The sequence below is a fragment of the Tenebrio molitor genome, chromosome 2 (assembly GCF_963966145.1).
Source record: "Tenebrio molitor chromosome 2, icTenMoli1.1, whole genome shotgun sequence".
In the NCBI taxonomy this organism is placed as follows: Eukaryota; Metazoa; Arthropoda; class Insecta; order Coleoptera; family Tenebrionidae; genus Tenebrio; species Tenebrio molitor.
In genome coordinates this window covers 19,019,379-19,039,060 of record NC_091047.1, presented here as the reverse complement: position 1 = coordinate 19,039,060, position 19,682 = coordinate 19,019,379, and the positions used below count along the sequence as shown (strand labels likewise).

The 19,682-nt window shown below is 34.9% G+C and overlaps 1 protein-coding gene across 6 annotated transcripts in view; it reads left to right on the top strand.

Annotated features, from left to right (window-relative positions):
* pxb overlaps positions 1 to 19,682 on the top strand; it is a 173,087-nt gene that overhangs the window by 149,752 nt on the left and 3,653 nt on the right. For all 6 annotated transcript variants that reach the window (XM_069037454.1, XM_069037452.1, XM_069037455.1 and 3 more), the window contains 2 exons: positions 9,362 to 9,471; positions 19,362 to 19,533. In XM_069037454.1, the coding sequence (XP_068893555.1) occupies positions 9,362 to 9,471; positions 19,362 to 19,533 (282 nt within the window). The remainder of the gene's footprint in view (positions 1 to 9,361; positions 9,472 to 19,361; positions 19,534 to 19,682) is intronic.

Here is a 19,682-nt window from a genome sequence, read left to right as displayed (position 1 = left end):
GGACCAGGTTCCCTCGACTCAGACCTCATAATTTCGCTTCAGGATTAAGATTAGAACTAACGACGAAGCAGTTGTCTTCTACTCCTTTGGAGATCGTTAACTAGGAGGTTTCGGCGTCTGAGAAATGTTGCGCTGCGACGAGTCGTGCATTAACCCTAAAAAAGCCACCGTTAAAGAAAATTAACGCATTTCTCTGGTTGTTTAATTTTTAAGACCCCGGGGAAGGAGTGTTAAAGCGCAACACATGCCGCTTCAATTTGTAACGTGCGTTCAGGTGGCGCCATAACGCTTCGAGAAAAATTAAAGCGATTCCGGTGGAATTATTTAATTAGCTTCTATTGTTATGAAAGCTGATGTGGGGTACGCACAATTTACTGTAAAACAATGCAGCCAATTATTGTAATCAGTTTAAAATGAACGCGGAGTCGCTACCTGTACATCTACAAATCGATAAATGTTTTATGTTTCAATAACTGTATGCTGGAGCATATTACAAACAGAAACATAATATTTATTGGTTTCATGTAGTAAATTGTTTTGCTGCTAACAAAACGGTGAAATACAATTAGCTTTGCGCAAATGTGATTATTATTGCTTTTAAATCGACATTTCTATTACGAAAACTAGCGTGAACTGTTGACTTTTTGCAGATTTTGTTTGTGAAGTTTGAATTCAAAACTTATTGTTATTTTATTAAATTCAATTTTGCTAACCAGATTAGGTAGGTATTCGTGCAATTTTGAATGCTGTATGTCGTCACCTAATAATGCTTATTTTTAATGAAGTTATTTGTGTTCGACATATTGTGAACGTACCACGGATTACCACTCTGATTAGCTGTTTAATTTTAACCTCACTTTTTGCATTGTTTTTGTTTTTAATCTACAAGTGGATGACAGATTGACGAGTGGTGCGTTCACAATCGACTCTTCAACGCCCACTTTAACGGGAAATTTTAGTGAACACCCGATACCCGATACAATGCAATCAAAATACAATTTAATCAAATACGAGTCAAGTCTGGTTTACAAGTAATAAATCAATAAAGTTTAAATTTATAGTAGGCGGTTAGTAGAGAAGCTCACTGAAACCCCGAATTTTTACAAAACTTAGCCACGACAAATATTTCAGATAAAATATGTACATAGTTAACATCATGTCCTAGGTATATGTTGTAAAAACATGTAAAAATTAACCGACAATGATGTTCGCTTTGGTTTGAATATCGATTTAAAATTGTTATAAACTGTAGGAATCGTTGCCGGCCATATTCTGTACACAGTTAACTGTCAACAACGTGCAAGTTTGACAACGTCGCGTTCAAACTAGACATTTCTCCCACTGGATTTGTTTTATAAATCTTTCATTATGCCAAAATTGTTAATTTTTTAAAATCCATTTCTTCAAACACTTCTAAGAAGTATTTCATGTGTTCATTCTTTGTACAAGGTCATTATAAATGATTGTCCCATCGCGGTAGGTGTTGGTGACGTAGTTGAATGTGCCGCAAGCCTCATAACATGAGTCCGATTAGTATCGCCCACAGGTAGCGCTACTGGCGGTAGTGGAAATCTGTCTACTAGTTTGTCTAACGTGGCGAGGCTGGCGGCACATCCAAAATTTGTGTGGCTTTTCAATGCCAACTACGATGGTACAATCATTTATAATGACTCTGTACCATAAAACAAATGTGTACAGTTGCGATCGCGAGCAAGGATTTTTTGTACCTTTTTAAATTCTTTAATTTTCTTGAATTTCACAAGTTTTGCTGACACCTAAGTAATCATGCCAGATGTTGTTATCATCTTCTGTCTTTCTTCAAACAACGGTTATATTTTGTTCAGTGAAATTCCTTCAATTTCAATTCATTGCACGAGTTGTAAAAATTTCTTTGAAAAGAATCTTCATTTAAAAAAGCAAAATAGATACTTTTTTTTCTTCTCAGTGCATTTTCACTATGCAAGTTCTATTTTAAAAATTTGTACTTACTAACGGTGACAACCAAATTATAATAGTGCATGTAGAAAACAACAAGTATGTACTTGTTTCCTAGTTTATTTAATTCTATAGGTGCAGTTGGCATACAGTTACTTTCTTACTTTGCAGAAATTTTCCACAAAAATTTTTTCAACAAAGAGTAATTATTACATATTTACTTTTCACTTACTGGAATGCTTCACATAAAATTTAACTAAACTGAATTATAGTTACGAAGAGATACAAAACACCTTCACCAATAAGCTGGGAAATGCAAATAATTTTTGACATTCTCATGTTTACTCGTAGAATGCAGTGCATTCTCATAACTATTACTAAAATATCAAACATAATTTGGATTTATAGAGGTTGGTATTTTAATAGAAACGGCTTCACAACATACCAGAAACAAATTCAACGAACATTGAACATATCACGCCTAACAGTTTTGTGAAGATCAAGCATAAGGTAAAATTTTTACTTTTGATTTCGATTTTCATTTTGTTTTGGCTTTAGCTCCAATTAATTAATCCATTTCTAATATAAATACATATAAATCTACATAACGAGCGTTCAAAAATTTGTGGTCAAATACACCGTGGTTTTCCGTCTTTTTCACAAACGCAAGTTGTCTTTTTGTCCTTTGACATTTCCTTCAAATACTTAACCTGACTTTGGTCAGAATCTAAATGAAATCATATGTTTAAGGTAAAACCATCCAGCGACAAACTTGATGGGTCAATTGTAAAATAATCTGTTTTTTACATGAGAGAAGTTATTCACAGTATTTATTATTTCGATAAATAAATAACGTTTGACAATTGACATTTATAGTTTGATAACTGTTGACACTGACACCTAACCACTTAAATAAGACTTTTTTTGCACCCTCTTTATTATACTATATCAAAATTATTTTCAAAATACCGTAATCAATAAAAGACAATTCACATTTAAAATTTTATCGGAACAAAACCCGTAGAATTTATACATAATGTTGGGCACCTTCAAAACATTTAAGGCTTGACAAAAAAAATCAAAATTATTTATGCCTCAAAAACTTCCTTTGTCTATATTACTGCTCACCTGCTACAAGTTTCATTTACACATCTTAAATGTTTGTTACTAAATAACTATCCCAAGAACCGTCGCTCGGATATTATTTACTTGTTTGGTTTTTATTAGCACCATTTTGTGAATATTGCAATAAAAATAACTTATTGCTGCACAGTAATACGTTTATAAGAGCCATAACGTATGAATCAGAATGAATCAGGTGGTGGAAAAAATATTACTCATATATTATCATGAAAATGGCAACCTTATTCTGAAATGGCGACTTCTATTACATTCATAAAAATGGTTTTTTGAAAAGTCTGCATCCTTCCTCAGCCATAGCAGCGGACAACCTAAAATAATTGTTCGCAAGTGTGCAGCATTTCTTGAGAGTTTTAAAAATATTCTAGGTATAATAAAATAATTCTGTCACTCTCAGATGCTGTGTAGTGTCTGTACTGCAGCGACTTAGCGGAGCATGTCTGGCGATAATTAGTTGCAGTTGCTTTCCAACTTTTTTTATTTTCTCGGCGAAACTTTCCACATAAAGGTGTCATTTAATAAAAACGATAAATTTATTGTGTTAGTCAGCGCGCTGATTCAATTTCAATCAAGGCTCGCCGATAAGTTGGCGATTCGTTGAGCACTTGAAAAGTTTCCCTTTCAGCCAAGTTTGGTAGGATTTGTGCATGGTCGAGTAGGTCTTCGAAGATGAGCTGGTGAGTCTTGATCGGGTTACGAACTCTTTGTTGCTCTCGACTGCCGGAACCGGCCATTCTGGGTCACACACGACTTCTCCTGCCATCAAGATTCGCCATTTTTATTGTACAGCGTCTAATTAAAAAGTCAACGCCGTCCCGTCTAACGACCAATTGCGGCCTCCAATAATTCCGTCGCACTTTTATCGCTTTCTAACATGCAATCGATAAAGTGCCGAATTGAATAAGTGATGGTGGAGCAGAGGAACCAGAATCGAATGAAATTTTAATCCTTTGAAGATAGCGGCTAAGTGTCTGGGTGAAAAGCAGTTTTTCAGTTCGTGTGGGATATTTTTAATTAAAGCTCGCTGATTTACGTAATATCTGCTAAAAGCTTGCCGTGATCCCTTTTGTGCGCGCCAATAAGTAACCGAAAGCCATATCCTTTATAAAAAATGCGTCCTGTAGGGATCAAGCTTTTGCATTTATCCTCATGGCAGCTTTTAATTTACCGTGTTTGGTGCAGCTTTTCACAATTCCTGCTCATCAAAGCTGCGAGCTTCCTTCCATCTTTCAGATCGAAACTTCTTCTAAACTCACGAAAGCTGCCTCCTTGACCTATTGCCAGTTCTCCGATCTAATGTGATCCATATATTTCAAAAAGAAACTTTATGATTTAGTAGAGTTCGTTGCAGATACAATCTCGTCTTCTAGATTGTTGCCGTCGTCGGTTCAAACTTACTTACCGTAATTCGAGATCATCGTCGTTAATTGTTTTTCTTTTTGATTTATTACAATTGCCTTATCGAGTGAATTGTGGACGGGTCTACGACTGAATTCTTGGCTCAATATTGCTTTCCTTAATCTAATAGGCACCTCGGCTAATAACCAAACTTTCCCCGTTTAATCCTGTCAGAACGATGCATCTGCGCTACACCAATCTCATTAGTACGCAACAACACAGTTTCTACTCCTAAATCATTGCGAAATTAATTACGTTTCATTCCGTTATCAAATAATCCACAAATCACGGACAGACTATCTGTTACAGCTCGATTTGATTCTAATTACCAACCTTATCAAGAGATAACCCTCGTTCGACGTACACCGACAGATACAAATTACATTTATTTATGATCGCCGATTATACGCGTTACTCGTTTTCTCGTGTCTGCAAATGCATAATTTAGATGATTTTTTTATGTTACTCGCGTTAATTGTACACTAATTTTAATTACAAATATGAATGTATTATATTTGACATACATATTTGAATTTGAAAATCGGGGCAACATAACCCATAATAGTATATTATACACCAAGGTAGAGAAGTTCATGATGGCCAGAGCGCCAAGATTAGATCCCGAGGCGCGCCGAGGGATGTAAGGCGCAAAGGCTATAAGGGACTTCTCTGCCGTGGTGTATATACAATTTATTTCACTACTAGATACGTTAAAACCCTTTCTGATAATAATTATTAATAAAATTATTTTGTCCGAAGCGACGGTCCGAGTTGTCAGTTACTAACGGTTGCTATGAAAAGCGTCCTATGTTACCTATGAAATAAACGACAATCTTTCGTTGCTAGGTGACGGTTGTTACCATTATTCACCATTAGTTAATAATGAAAAATACCTGTCACTGGGCCAACGTAGAAAAACGAAACTTCACAGTGTTCTATGACAAGTGATAACCCTAGACTTTATTACTAGTAGTGAAAAAAATATGTTGTCAATCTTACAAAACCATCACAAGCATTTATAGTGAGTTGCTACTTTTCTCAGAACATCACTATGGTTTTAGAAATGTTTCTACCACTGTAGCTGTAAAATAGTCTGAGAAAAAATATGACACTCTAAGAACTTATTATGATTTGTTGAAAGTACATAGTTGATTGGTTCATTCGTAATATTATGTAACTTCATCACAGTTTTGATGAGAGCATTAAATTCGTGAAATCCTATTTAACGAATAGAGAACAATTTGTATTCAGCATATCATCTTGTAACCTACGGGGTCCCCAAAGATCGGCGATAAGATCATTGTTATTTACAAAATATAAATTTTACGCTATCTAACGGTGATTCAATGATTTTTATCTCAAATAACAGTATGTCACAATTAAGTCTTGAAGAGGAAGATGCGCAAGATAAAATTTTCGCATGGTTTTACGTTAATAACTTGGTTCCAAATCAGGATCAGACCCAAACTATTGTGTTTAGTCTACGAGAACTTGACATATCAGATGAACCAGGGACGGTATTAGGTGTCTATTTAGACTCTGAACTGTCCTGGGAATTTCTGCACCTGCAATCAATGACATTTCCAAGTCTATCTCGAGTACAAATTTTCTTAAGTACACGATACATGTTTTTAAAGAAATGAACAGTAAATCTGGTTGTCTTTAAAACTTTTAGCGACAAATCCATTTTTTCTACAGCAGATGTTAAAGTTTTGTCTATTCAAATCAAAAGGTCAAGTAGCATTTTAACCGCAAGGGTAGATAAAGTGCTACTTTAACAGCAAGGATAGATAAAGTTATGTTTTTTTACTACCCTAACAATGCTCATACTAACGAGATTTTAAAACCTGTTCTTCTCGAACGTAATTTAAAAAAAAAACTAAAAAACCCTCTCGAACTCGAAGATAAAATACAATTTTATCGTCTTATATAGGTAATAAATAATTATTAGTCGGAAGTGATAGAATTTTCTTTTTTTTATATCCAGAGAGCAGAATTTAACCATAAATGAATATTTTATCACCTAATTTATACGAAACCAATCATCTTTTGTTTTGTCTCATGAGCTAGATAAGTTATTATTTGAGTTATTATATCGACTGAAAACAAAATTCGTTCAACTATCGTTCAACGAAATTGATATAAAAGGTTATTTCCTCTGATTGTTCGAAACTTTTTTTTCTGATTTGATTACCCAGATATTTTTGGCAATCTTTAGAATTGTTTAATATAAAAAGGTAGCCTTTTGCAACAATATTTTCGAAACCTTTTTAAATATACTTACAGGGTTAGTCACGAGAGACTCCGATGAAAATTTCGTTATATGCAACCGAAGCTACATTTTCCAATGGTTTCTAGCTTCCTAAATTTCTAAAAAGTAATACTTAAATCAACGATTGCTGGCCCTTATTGCCTGTCATGTCAGTTTTCACATTATATTAACTTTTGCTCATAACCTCAATAAAGAGAAAGTGTCATGATTAATTTTATTCGCCAAGCTACTTGGATTGCTACACGGCCTCCTTGATTTATAAGAGACTCGTCTCTTATCCGGCCTGTCGCATTCGATAAATGTCTGTTTTTGAAAATTCCCCGTATAGTATGTCCATCTAGCGACTTTAATGTGACCCATATATTAGTATATGCAACTAAAAATACGTATGAATAATGACATTTTGTATAATAAATTGTCAATTTGAAAAACTAAGTGCAGTCGAAACTTTAAAAAATGCCACAAACAAAGAAAAAATGTTGTATTAGTTCACGACATAAAGTTAACATTTCTTATCATAATCTACCCAATGATATCACTTTAAATGCAGCATAGAAGATACGACTGAGAGATCATACTGGTAATATCATGTTCATGAGTGCCGCAGAATATGCAAGTAGTAAAATGTTACCAAGATTCCCAAATTTTAGGATCAATGTATTTATTTCAGTCACCTTGCAAGATAGTTCTCTGGAAAAACTAGAAAAATTGTCTTCCTTTACTTATTTGCCAAGAACCAATTTTCAAATTGAGACGGCGGCAACAGCTTTTTTATGTGGCTACTTAATTATGAAAATAACGGAGGCAGTCCATGGATGTGATTATTGCTTGTCATATTTACAAGATTCAAATTCGAAAAAGAAAATCCCTTTACTGGAATTAATTTATTACTAAGATAGAGGAAGGCTAAGTTACCCCAATGATCAATTTGTGGGTCTAGTATAGTTTGGGAATGAGAAATTGGAATTTTAGCTTCTTCACTTGCAATGGGTTTTGGGAAGGTTAAACATTATACATAATAATGAAGATTTACGGCTATGAGCAGTTCATTCCAGGAGGGACAAACAATCTGCATTTTGCCGATATTTGGCATCCCTTTTTAGTAACTAGCAGGTAGATAAACTTACACTATCGTAAATCTTCATTATTATAATCTTTACAATCTACCCATTGCAAGTGAAGAAGCTAAAATTCCAATTTCTCGTTCGCAAACTATACAATTTACAATAAATTCAATAATAGTAGAAATTCTACCAAGCATTCCAAAGGAAAATATAAATTTTGTTTTGAAGAATATCTTGGCCTCAATCTTTCGGGAAATCCACTAACTCATTGTCCTGTTCATGGTAAAATGTGAGTGAGACACTTATTTAAAAATTAGAACTTCCTGTCATTGTAAATTTTTGTAACTTGCACTCACAGACAAATAAAAAAAAAATTATAAAAAAGAAAATTGTTGAAATTAAATTTACCATTCATAAAAAATCTTTTTGATTTGAGATTTTGAAAAGGTGTCAGATGTATGTGTGAGTGAAAACTGTTGAAAAATGTTGAAAACACGTCTATAAAACAATAAATTCCTGCAAGGCAGGCAACCAGTACAACACATAAGCCCCGTACTGTGGCGCACCCTATAAAACAAAAATAATGCCTAGAACTACGAATGCGGCAGGCCGGATAAGAGACGAGTCTCTTATGAATCTAGGAGGCCGTGGATTGCTAACTTGTTTCGAATTAAACAAAATATCAAGTTCTAGGGGTTTCTTGTATTTTGGGTTGCATACAATGAAATTTTCATCGGAAGTCTCTCGTGAATAACCCTGTAAGTATTGTAACGATACCGCGATGACTCATTGTTCACTGCAAAGTGCTGAGGCCTACTTGGAATGTCTCAAAACAGATCAAAAAAGGAGACGATGCACGTCAGTCAATTAGTTATTTGGAGCAAACGATAACGAATTATTGGCGAGCCAAAACTGTTATTAACAAGCGTCAGTGTGAGAGTACTAATTTCAGTTTGATTTTCTGCGGTGTAAAGTTAATGTTCACTTAGTGTGAACGATTAATCAGCAATAAATTAGTGGTTATTGTTTTCAAGTAGATGTCTAATCCACATTCAGAGTAAACGTTACGATTTAGAGAACTTGTTTCATTATTAGTAACATTTTTCTAAAGAAAACAGATGAAAATTGCATAGGTTGTGACATTTTCATAATCACATGATGAGTTGTTTGTTTAAAATACTGTCTAAATATTGGAGAAATATTGTAGAGTGTGAAACACTTTAAGTCACCAGATGACTGAAATAAATTAATAAAAATATCATGACGAAGCAACTTCTTAACTACTCGTACCAATCAATTTCGATTCTTTGTTGTCCTACTACCTACATTTCAGTCAAATAGATTGTTATAACATTTTGTATTTTATCGTTATAAGTCTGTTCAACGTTCTTCGCCATAAATAAACTGTTTCGACTCCGTTTCATGGTAATTGTCGTTCGGATGTGGTGATCAAAAGAGCTTTCAGGCCGAGTCAAAATTGTAAATATGTAGAACGGAAAACGATCCAATATCGTACATGGAATGCACATGGTAATGATGTTTATTTTTTCAGCTGATCGACGCAAGCTACCGCAGTAGTCCATCTCTTCAGACCTCGGCTGTGATAGTGCTGTGTTCCGTACTTGGTCTCTTCGTTTTCATCGCCATCATCCTCGTGTGGAAGTGAGTAGTACTTTTTAGTTGGACTAGTTAGTTGTCCGTCGATGAAAACGCAATATCTCAGCGGCGGTGTAATTTATTAGAAAAACGGTATTTTCGCGAAAACTCTTCGCCACTCGCCACATAAATCCCGTCGACTCCGTCACTAACCCCAATTGCAGTTAGATAAGCGAACCGTGCAGCAAAGAGGGCACAGACAAAGCTGAAACGTTCAAAACAATGCAAGAGAAACTGAGAAATACTCGTGGGAAGCACGCAACGCGTCCAAAATAAATCTGGCCCGGATTTTTAATCCCGAAGAATGCTCCTAGAGAACAATGAATGTTGCAAATGGATTAAAATTAACCCGGCCTAGCCGAAAATCTACTTATTTTAGACTCAATTAAAGAGATATCTCAGTCGCAATAATTTCCTCCAACTTGGCGAATTTAAATATTTATCTATCATAAAACTTGGGAAATTAGCATTTAGAAGAGATTTCCATTCCGGCTAATTCCTGTCTAAGCCAAAACGTATTTGCGAAATCAATTTTCTAGTTTCTTGACATCACTTCGCAATTTTGTCGTTAAAAACAAGCCCGAAGCACGTCTTCAATGGAACTTTCTAATTCGGCCACGTTTTCAAACTTTCCAGCCTAGTATCACTTTGAAATTCAAATGTGTCCTCTGTATTTTAATGGGGCGATCTTCCGATATAAAAATGTATAAGCGGAAGTGGTGGCTTTCGGGAGCTCTCGATCTCTTGTAGACCGGAAGTGGACGTTTGTGGGCTGGCGAGCGTGGATAACGCATAAAACCGCCGACGAGGCTGGTGGGGAATTAATGTTTGACTTATTATTGGTCAGTGCTTCGTAGATTATTCAGAGGGACACGATTAGAACTGCATAATTAGAGGGGCGGTCTACCTCTCAACCGTCACCGGCTTATTACAGCCAACCATTTTTCCCACACGCCAATATTCTAATCTCCCAGAAATCGACACCGCACGCTCTGCTTGATATTTATGGCGCGCATCTTGTCTCGAGATATGTGAAAAACAGCTGTTTGGGAGGCGAGTTTATGGGATTTTAATCCGCGACGATTTACCACTGGATTTCCTGCGGTTCTTTCCGAAATCTCTGACTGGTCCTACCACTGCAGAATGTCTGCTATTTGGACACGAAATACGTGGAATTCTTGCAATTTTTCTCTTGCATTTTGTTGAAATTCACTTGGTTTATTGATTAGAAGCGTTCGGGGCTGCTCCAACTCTTGACATATCTCTTGTTACATCCACCTCACCCTCGCGTCTGTCTGATTTCGTTCGGGCGAAAATAAAACGTCGCGAAACGAATTTCTTGAGGGACATGTGGTTCATGTAGTGTGTCGGAATGGCGTACACCGAAATATGACAAGCAAAACTCTTCAATTTCTTTACTTCGCGTTCAAAAGTTTGCCAACCGCATCTTCCAAAAAGACATACATAATTCGCTAAAACAACATAATGGAATTTATTTTATGTACATAAGTAGAGGGTTGTTATAAATGTTTGTTACATCCTAGTTGGCTGTGATTTACGGTACACGTAAAGATTTGCCGCCTCTCTGAATTTGCAAATTTGACATTTGACAGCTCACACTTGTCACTTTACTGTTGTGTAATTGTAATTTTCTGAGTTAGCGAGACCAAAGAGGTTTTTCACTTTTATGTCGTGCAGAACATTAGTGATTGTTTTGAGTAGTAAATATTTTCTTATTTTAGCAATAATCAAAATGGTTTATTCCCTACATTTATTGTAATAATGAGTGGACTTATTCAATGTTCGCCGAGAATAAATACCTAACAATATTCGTATATCCAAAGTTTATAAAAAACCAAGAAATGTCTTTGGTAGCCACAGATTTGTTCAGATTGGAAGGCTTCCAGAACCTGAGAAAGCTGTTGAGAATGACTAGAGCACAACCCACAAGCATTTTGCAATATTTGAATATTTTAAAAACCGAGTGCTTAAATGACAGTTTATTTTAAAACTACAAGAAGAAGTTATAGGCTATCGCCGCCATATTATTGGTTAGACATTTTACAAACAAAATAAAAGAAACATAGGAGTGAACATTTTTTCTTTGAAAACGATACATTTGTTTTTGTACTGTCTCTTGAATTTACCCGCATTTTATCGTATCAACAGACGAAATTTATTGTGGGGCGATTTGATCTTAATTATTCATTAGACTCTTTTTACCATTCCTCAATGTTGCAGAATATTTTTGAAAATAGGACAAAAAAGCTTTGATTTTTTTCTTTGAGAACATTGGTAGTTCATTCGTTTTTGTACTATGTGTAAACCTTTGTCACTTTTCAATAAGCCTTTAATCGATGAAATAAACGAAACTTGTAAAACTTTCATATTTTAATTTACGTTATTTCGAAACCCCTTGTTTTTAGGCAACCAAGTAATCACTAGTATCACTACGCTATCTATTGTAACTGGCAAGTTCCACAGCACCCTACAATTTAACAAATATTTATAATAACCCTGTACTTAACTGAACTTTCTAAAAATACCTATATGTATAGCGTTAAATTGATAAACACAGAGCCATCAAATATTGAAAACTGGTGTTTGAATTTTTTTCCAATTTCGTAGAACGAGAAAGTTACAAAATGATCGGAATGTGTGCGGTGGAAAGATTTTTTTCACTATTATGTAACTTACTTTGGTCAAATTTAGTAGAACAACCAAACATTTTTTTCTTGTTTTGCATAATGTACACTTGCGAGCAATAGATTTTAGCCTTCAATGTCATTTAATACAATAAAATATGCTTTAGTGGAGACATGAGTTTAAACAGTTTAAAAAAAATCTTGACAATTCAAGATATAATTTTTTTTATTTGATATTTTGTTGACAATTAGACATGCAAGTTTTTTTTTTATTTAGGATAACAGCACGAAATGTTAATATGACATTGACGACCAATGTTTATTGCTCCCGACTGTACTTCCGGTTGACGTGTGTTTAGCTATATTTTTTAAATTCTCCGTACAGCTGGAATAATTTTCTTGTTGTTCAGTAATTGATTTTGCACAAAAAACGTTGCAACTCGACACTGTGTATGAAAGAATAAATTCTCGACAGCTCACCAAGAAAAAATATTTAAGTACATACTTTCATTTGCATTTCGTAAAGCTTTCAAGTGACACCAATATTAACATTTTTTTACATGATCATGAAAAATGATTAATTGGGACAATGATGTACTTTTACTTCCTTTTGCATAAATAGATATGGGTAAACATGGAAACAAATATCAAGTAAATTTAAAAATTACAAAATTCTCTCAAGACTTGTATGCTTTTTCCATGAACAGAAGTGTATGTATGTTAAAAAATGTTCATATCAATTTTACAGTCGTAAAAGAACATCGTAACTTGATTCGTATTTGTGTTGTAATTTTGAGGTTAAAAACATTATTTTAAAAAAAGATAAAGGTGTATTGTAAATGTAGTACTTACAAACCTGAAGTAAAATGTTAATATGTAATTAAAGTTATTGTAGAAAGTGATGTCCTTCATGCCACAAGCACAAAACAATTCGTCTCTTCATATTATCGTATACATTTTCTAAAAATACTTAGTACTGACATTACGACCTGCGTTATACGTAAATCTAAAGCCCACTTTGATGAGACTCTTTATGAAATACCTATGCACAACAAAATGGTTCTCTTGGTAAACAGTTCAAAGTCAGTATTTAAGAAATTATTCTACGTTTAGTACTCCATCACATCAAAAGCAATGCATTCTAAAAGCTTTCAATAAGCTTGTTTGTGCAGAATAGAACAATTGAATCAGAGGCACGCAAACGGAAAGTGCACTTTTTTCACAACAATCCTATGTCAGAACGTACGTCAGTAAAAGTAGTCACTTATTTGAGGATCTTGAAAAAACTGATTAAAGTAAAAGCAGGAAAGATAAATGAAGACATCAATTGATGAAATTTTTTTCCACAAATACGTTCCATCATTCCTGATTAGTTTCTTTTACCGATTGACATTATTTTGATTTAGTTGACAGGAAGTCTCATTCAATTATTCCAAGATAATTCTCCAACGTGGCAGGTTTATTATCAACCTGACTGCATAACATCTTCGTCATTACTCGGGATGGTGGTCCGAAAGCACCGATTAAAGATTCACCACGTTTACAAACTGAAACAATCATCAAGAAACCATGATTACATCCGTAACAGAAAAAAATAATTGGACCGAACACATGCTCGTTAATTGGCCAAACTTCCGAAGTTATTTTAGTTTCAGCATTAATAATGAAGCAGTGTATTTCACAAGACTAATAATTTCGTGTTTTGAACATGTCTCGCGGCATTCAGGCGTTGCCAATTTACCATCGAACCCCGGTAAAAAGTCTTAAGTAAACTAATATTTCACACTTCAGCAGGCGAACACAGGCAAGGGTAAACACACAACAAACATCCGCTTACCTTCACTTTTTGACATCAGACATGAAACACTACTTCCTTCATATCGTTTTACCACACGCCAACATTTTTTCTGCATTGATGCTCGGTGGATTTCTGCCACTAGCAATAAAAAGAGGTGCTCCTCTTGCAGGACGCGTAAAAAATCGTCCATCAATTATCCATTTTGCGGGCGCTTGAATATCAAATTGAATGAGAGTTTGAACCCTTCCAATTATTAGCGCCCGAGTTTTTGTGGTGGTGGTGTTGCTTTCAAGCGTATCACAGTTGCAGCACTCAAGTTTCATTCAGGGTGGCTGAATGGACTTAGAAAAGTGTCTTTTATCTATGCCCAGGTAGCAAAGTGCGATCACACGGTGAGATGTGTAATAATTAATCAGCAGCGACACGACTCATTATAGTGGCGTATCCATTACGGCCTCCAGGAAGTCATTAGATGAGGTAAGGCTAATGGCGCCCTTTCGCCGTTACTTTATCGAGAGGTGGCCCGGCCCTGTTCGACGAGGAGGTCTTTCTAAAAATTTCATGCAATCTGCAAGAGGGCTCTCCAAACAGTTCGTCGTAAAAACGTTCCTAATAAAAAGTGTTTTATGTGGCGGTTTCGAACAATCATAATATAATACACAGTCACAAATTTCTTGTAAAATTAGGCACCACTTAAACGGCAGCCCTACTTAGCAATTTGACAAAAACCAAACATAAACCCTCGGTTTATCTTAAGTACACCACTTCAGACTGTAATCTCTGGGTCCAAAGCCGTCAAAGACCACCTTAACGACACCACGTTCAGTTTCGACCTGATCTTGGGCGATACTTTATCACATTCCTCCACTTTTAAAATAGTGCCACTCGGTCCAAATGGATTTTATGAAAGAATCCTAGGAGCGAGAGACGATATTAAAAACTTGTAGGCGACATCAAACAGAAAAGAGGTTCGAAGGTTTTTAATTTACCAAATAATAACATCAATTCCAATAAAAGCGCATCTAAGCGGAGCGACACCAGTGGTCAGTGTACTGTAAACAATAACGAAAATTCAATATAATTTTGAAGAGGAAATCGCTACTGCCATTCGAGATAATTTCCACAAGGTTGGTCACATTGTTAGCCGGCACGTCGTTATTTTTGCGAAATGGAACACGCCTTTCCAGCAAAGTTAAACCACGTTTTATATTCGAAAATAGAAAACAAACAAAAAGCAAACTCGAACACTTTATTGTCTCTGCCTCCGAAGCGTCTCTGCGCCATTAATTATGGAAAACTTCACATATGCACCACGCCTGACGTACACCGCATGACAATTTTTGACTATCAACTAAATGCGTAATAAATTACTTTTGGGGTTTTGGTGGGGGCCTGATGAATTTGTTGGCATCCACGCCATTCATCATAAAACGAAAACGTATTTATGGACTTGTAGTTATTTTGAAATAGATAATATCCAAACCGTTTAACCCAGAATAGAAAAAATGAGAACGACAAAACATTAAGAATTTATGGAAAGACTTCCACCGCGGACTGGAATTAGTGTAAACTTCACAATAATATTTTAACTGTAACCTCATAATCTATTCGGAAATAACCTAAAAACAAGCTTGATTTATGGAGCAGTCGGCTAATAAAAAGAAAGAGTGGCCAACCTCGATTCGGGAGTTGGGAAAGAAATTTGCAGAGTAATAAAGACTATTCCCTGGACCTCGACACGTCTTGGAGAGTTCTTGTGCTAATTGTTGTCGTTGATGTCTAACTTAAGTCTTAGTTGTTCCCCTTACACGTGTAATTACTCGCTCGACCAGTTGCTATGGTAATTTCTAATTAAGAACTTAAGTATCTTGCACGTTTTCAGGTTGTTTTAGAAGTGACTCGGCAAAGGAAGAATTAAATTATCTCTGCAACAAAATCTTTTGTTGTCCAGAGTTACTCGTCGAGTTAATTACAGAATTTCGTTTTGTCAGTCAGGTCGATTTGTTTTATTGGAATATTCGTCGTATTTCGGTTTGTTTGCTCTGGTGCGGTTTACTTACTTTATTAGATCTATTTCATTTAAACATCTTGAGAGGATTACCGGATCCCTTCGTACCGAAATTATAAATTCAGATGTCAAAACACGGCCGCGTACGTTGTCACAATTTATATTTAGTTTCGGAATTAGCATTCTATTAAAAGTTACCCCTTCTTGTAATTACAGAGGGAACTGCTACAAAAATATAAAAACACTCGACGCAAATATCATGATTCCGCCTGACAGTTCGTTATAATCCTGTCACTGGAATACCGGATTTATTGTTCTTCCTCCGGAATATAAAACTAAGAAAATTAAACAGATTAAGTCTGGGGAACGGAGAGAGGTTATTATTCTTAATTTTGTACATTAACCCTTGGCATAATATAAAATCTCATTATATTCCGAACTGAAAATTATTCCGCTTCCATTTATTGTGTCGTCAATTAGTGTCTTGCACATTTTTGTACCGACCAAATTTGATTAAGGTAATGCGTCTAGCACCCTACTAATGAAAATATGTAAGTACATAGATCGATATTTTTGTGCAACAAAAAAATACTACAACGTGAACCTATAAAATATCTACATACATATTTTTATTTCGTTGCGTTGGGTATGTTTGGACTTTTGAATACATATTCAGGTTATGGAGAATTATAAATAATTTCACTAGAGTTGACATTTACTTACATGAAATAGATGTGGCAACATTGCATGACTGTCACTAAAGGCTGTTGACAACGTCAAATCTTGAAAAGTTAAAAGTTTTTGAAGCAATAAATAAGACAAACAATTTCGAAGTAATGGAAGTTTGGCAAAACAAAAGTAGTGATGTGGGAGACAATATACAAAAGTGAATATAAAATGAGAAGAGAAGAAAAGGCTTTCCGGAGTCTATTCTATGAACGCGATGTTGTCAAATTTCCACGGTGTCGACAGTTGATCAATTAGAACATGGCGGGCAACGATTCTGACGTTTCATGATAATTTTAAATTGACATTCGTGCCAGAGTAGACGATAACATCATTCTTCGTAACTTTTTACGTTATTTACTAAGGTTAAACAATATAATTTTCACTTTTTAAAATTTAAATGATGGGTTTATTGTGACAAAATGTTATAAAAATATGAGGTTTCAAAGAGTCCCAGTGAGTTTCTCTATCAACCGCCTACAGTATGAACAAGAAAAGAATAAATAAGTGGCAGTTGTGAAGAACGAAATTTCCGAAAACGTGAGGCGTACATTAATAAATTGCACTTGCCAATTGTGACATTTGTTTGAAGTTTTCACGTGAATTTTATTTAAAAAGTGGTTTTTACTCGAAAACAAAATATCCCTAAGAGAATCTTATGTTTTAAATTGAACAGGAGAAAATGGTGACTGGGTTTACCCTACACAATTTGTCCATCTTGTTTGATGTAATTTTTTACAGTACTGTCGCGAGCAAAAAATTCTGATCGTCACTGTCATTTCAAAATTTGGTTAGATTGTCACAAATGGAAAAAATTTCCCTGCCTGATTATGCCCATGTCCACAAAGTGTCAAAACAAATTTGAATTGTTATTAAAAAATGACAATTAATGTCATACAACATGATGATAGGTTAGGATATTTACGACCATTTTACAGTGGAGCATTTTCGATTGGGCAAAGCATGATTTTGACGACCAGTTTTTTTGCTCGCGACAGTACAGTGGGGAGCACGGAATTTCGCACACCAATTTGTATGTCATTAAAAAAAACTATCTAGTCTAAGCTTCATGGTCATTATAATCAATCGTGATATATGTGATCATGACTGATGTTTCACCTAAACTGTCACGAAACTGCCGCCAGTATCCAGTATCTCATTTTAATAAAATTATGTCAGTGAAATGTCCAATGTGTGCGAAATTCCGTGCTCGCCACTGTACATACCTACATAAAAATTTAGCTAAAAACACTCACAATTTCACGTACGGTCGATGGACAAATAAAACTAGGTATGTATAATCTATTCCATCTTTAAAAAAAAACAATAGGTTGCCATGCTTTAATTTTGTTAAATTGGCAGTACTGAGGAAAGTAGTAGTAATATTTCATTTCGTGTTGATTGTAAACCTTTTTTAACTAAATTTGAAATGCTATGTTGCAAGATGATTTTAAAACAAAAAGTAAATAAAGTTATCAATAAATGCCATTTTGACGTTTTTCTAATTTATTTTAAATTAGACAACACAAAGTAATATGTAATTTAAAGGGTTTACTACAAGTGCATAATGCCAAAAGTTGTGTCTTTCGAGACAAAACGTAGTGTGTTGAAGTTCTATACACATTTTAAATGAGATAGGCCCGATCTAAGTAGCGATGCGATTGATGGACATCTTCAATATGAGAACAATGCATTTGTATTCGATTAAATTCTAAACTGTATACAGTATAGGTAACTTCGACAATTCGCACACACTCTTTTAATACAGTTTCAATCGATTCCTAAAAAAACGTAACATAAGTATGCCAACATTGTGACTTCAAAGTTTTCAAAATTCCTAACCAAACTTTTCTTCAGATATACAGGATGAAATCTGTCAGATTGTAATGGCCTAGCAAAGTTTTTTTAAAGTTTGAATACATTATAAATCAGACTATTGAATTGTCAATATAAACAGTTATCAAATTAATCTGTAATCGAGTTATCCATGAATCCAAAGTCGTATGTCGTTACTTAAACTCCACGCTCCAATAAACACAGCTTGAAACACAAGTTAGATCTAGACATATCAATCGTAAGAGACATACGGATTCAAATCCATGGATGACTCGATTACAAATTAATTTGATCGCTCGATATTTGTCAGTGTCTGTAAAATATGTCATACCAAGCTTAACCTATTTGTGATAAAGCCGTAATTAAACTATGGAAATCTGTAAATTTTGAATTTATGTGATTGTCATTTTTGTCCCAGTTTTATTTGTCCATTGACTGTACGTTGTAGGTTATAAAACATTGTAACTGTGTTGTCAAGTTTAACGTCAAATTTGTGATTAAGTGTCTTTGTTTTTCCATTTTCTGCTATTTTTATTTATTTTATTATTATTATTATTATTATTATTATTTATTAGTTGCTTAGTTGAGTGTAACATATTATGCGTTCCTAAAATTTTTCAAAGCACTACCGACCAAATTTTTATTTAGACAACCAAATTCTATTGGTTAATAAATTTAAGTCTTAGTAGTCGGTCTGTCTGTGTTAAATTGCACATGAAATGAAAACGCATTCGCGTCGTATTAAGGATCATTTTAAACCACTCAAAGCTAGTTAAAATACTGTTTTGTCATGACGATAACATCATGTTCAGTGCTGTTGATAATGAGGGGTAATGCGGTTTCCAGATAGTGTCAGTCAAACTAATGACAGCTATTGTTGCAGACATAAAAGAAAAGTACAAAATTTCCTACCTTGTAAAACTTCTCCCCAAAACAACTGTGATGGTCCCACTGCTGCAGGCGGCATTTACGAGGACCTCCATGACGTCATTCCACGGCCAACGCCGACTCATCACCACCCTGCTGGTGGACATATCGTTGCTCCATCCATAGAGGTTTGTATGAATTTCATTAATACTCCCCTTTTGCATAAAATTAATGTACCGACAGTAATGTAAGTAAATTATTTCCCCCGTTTCGACACATTGTCTAAACCGAGACATCCTTTACAACGCGACCGTCTTTTGTTACAGGGGAACACCTT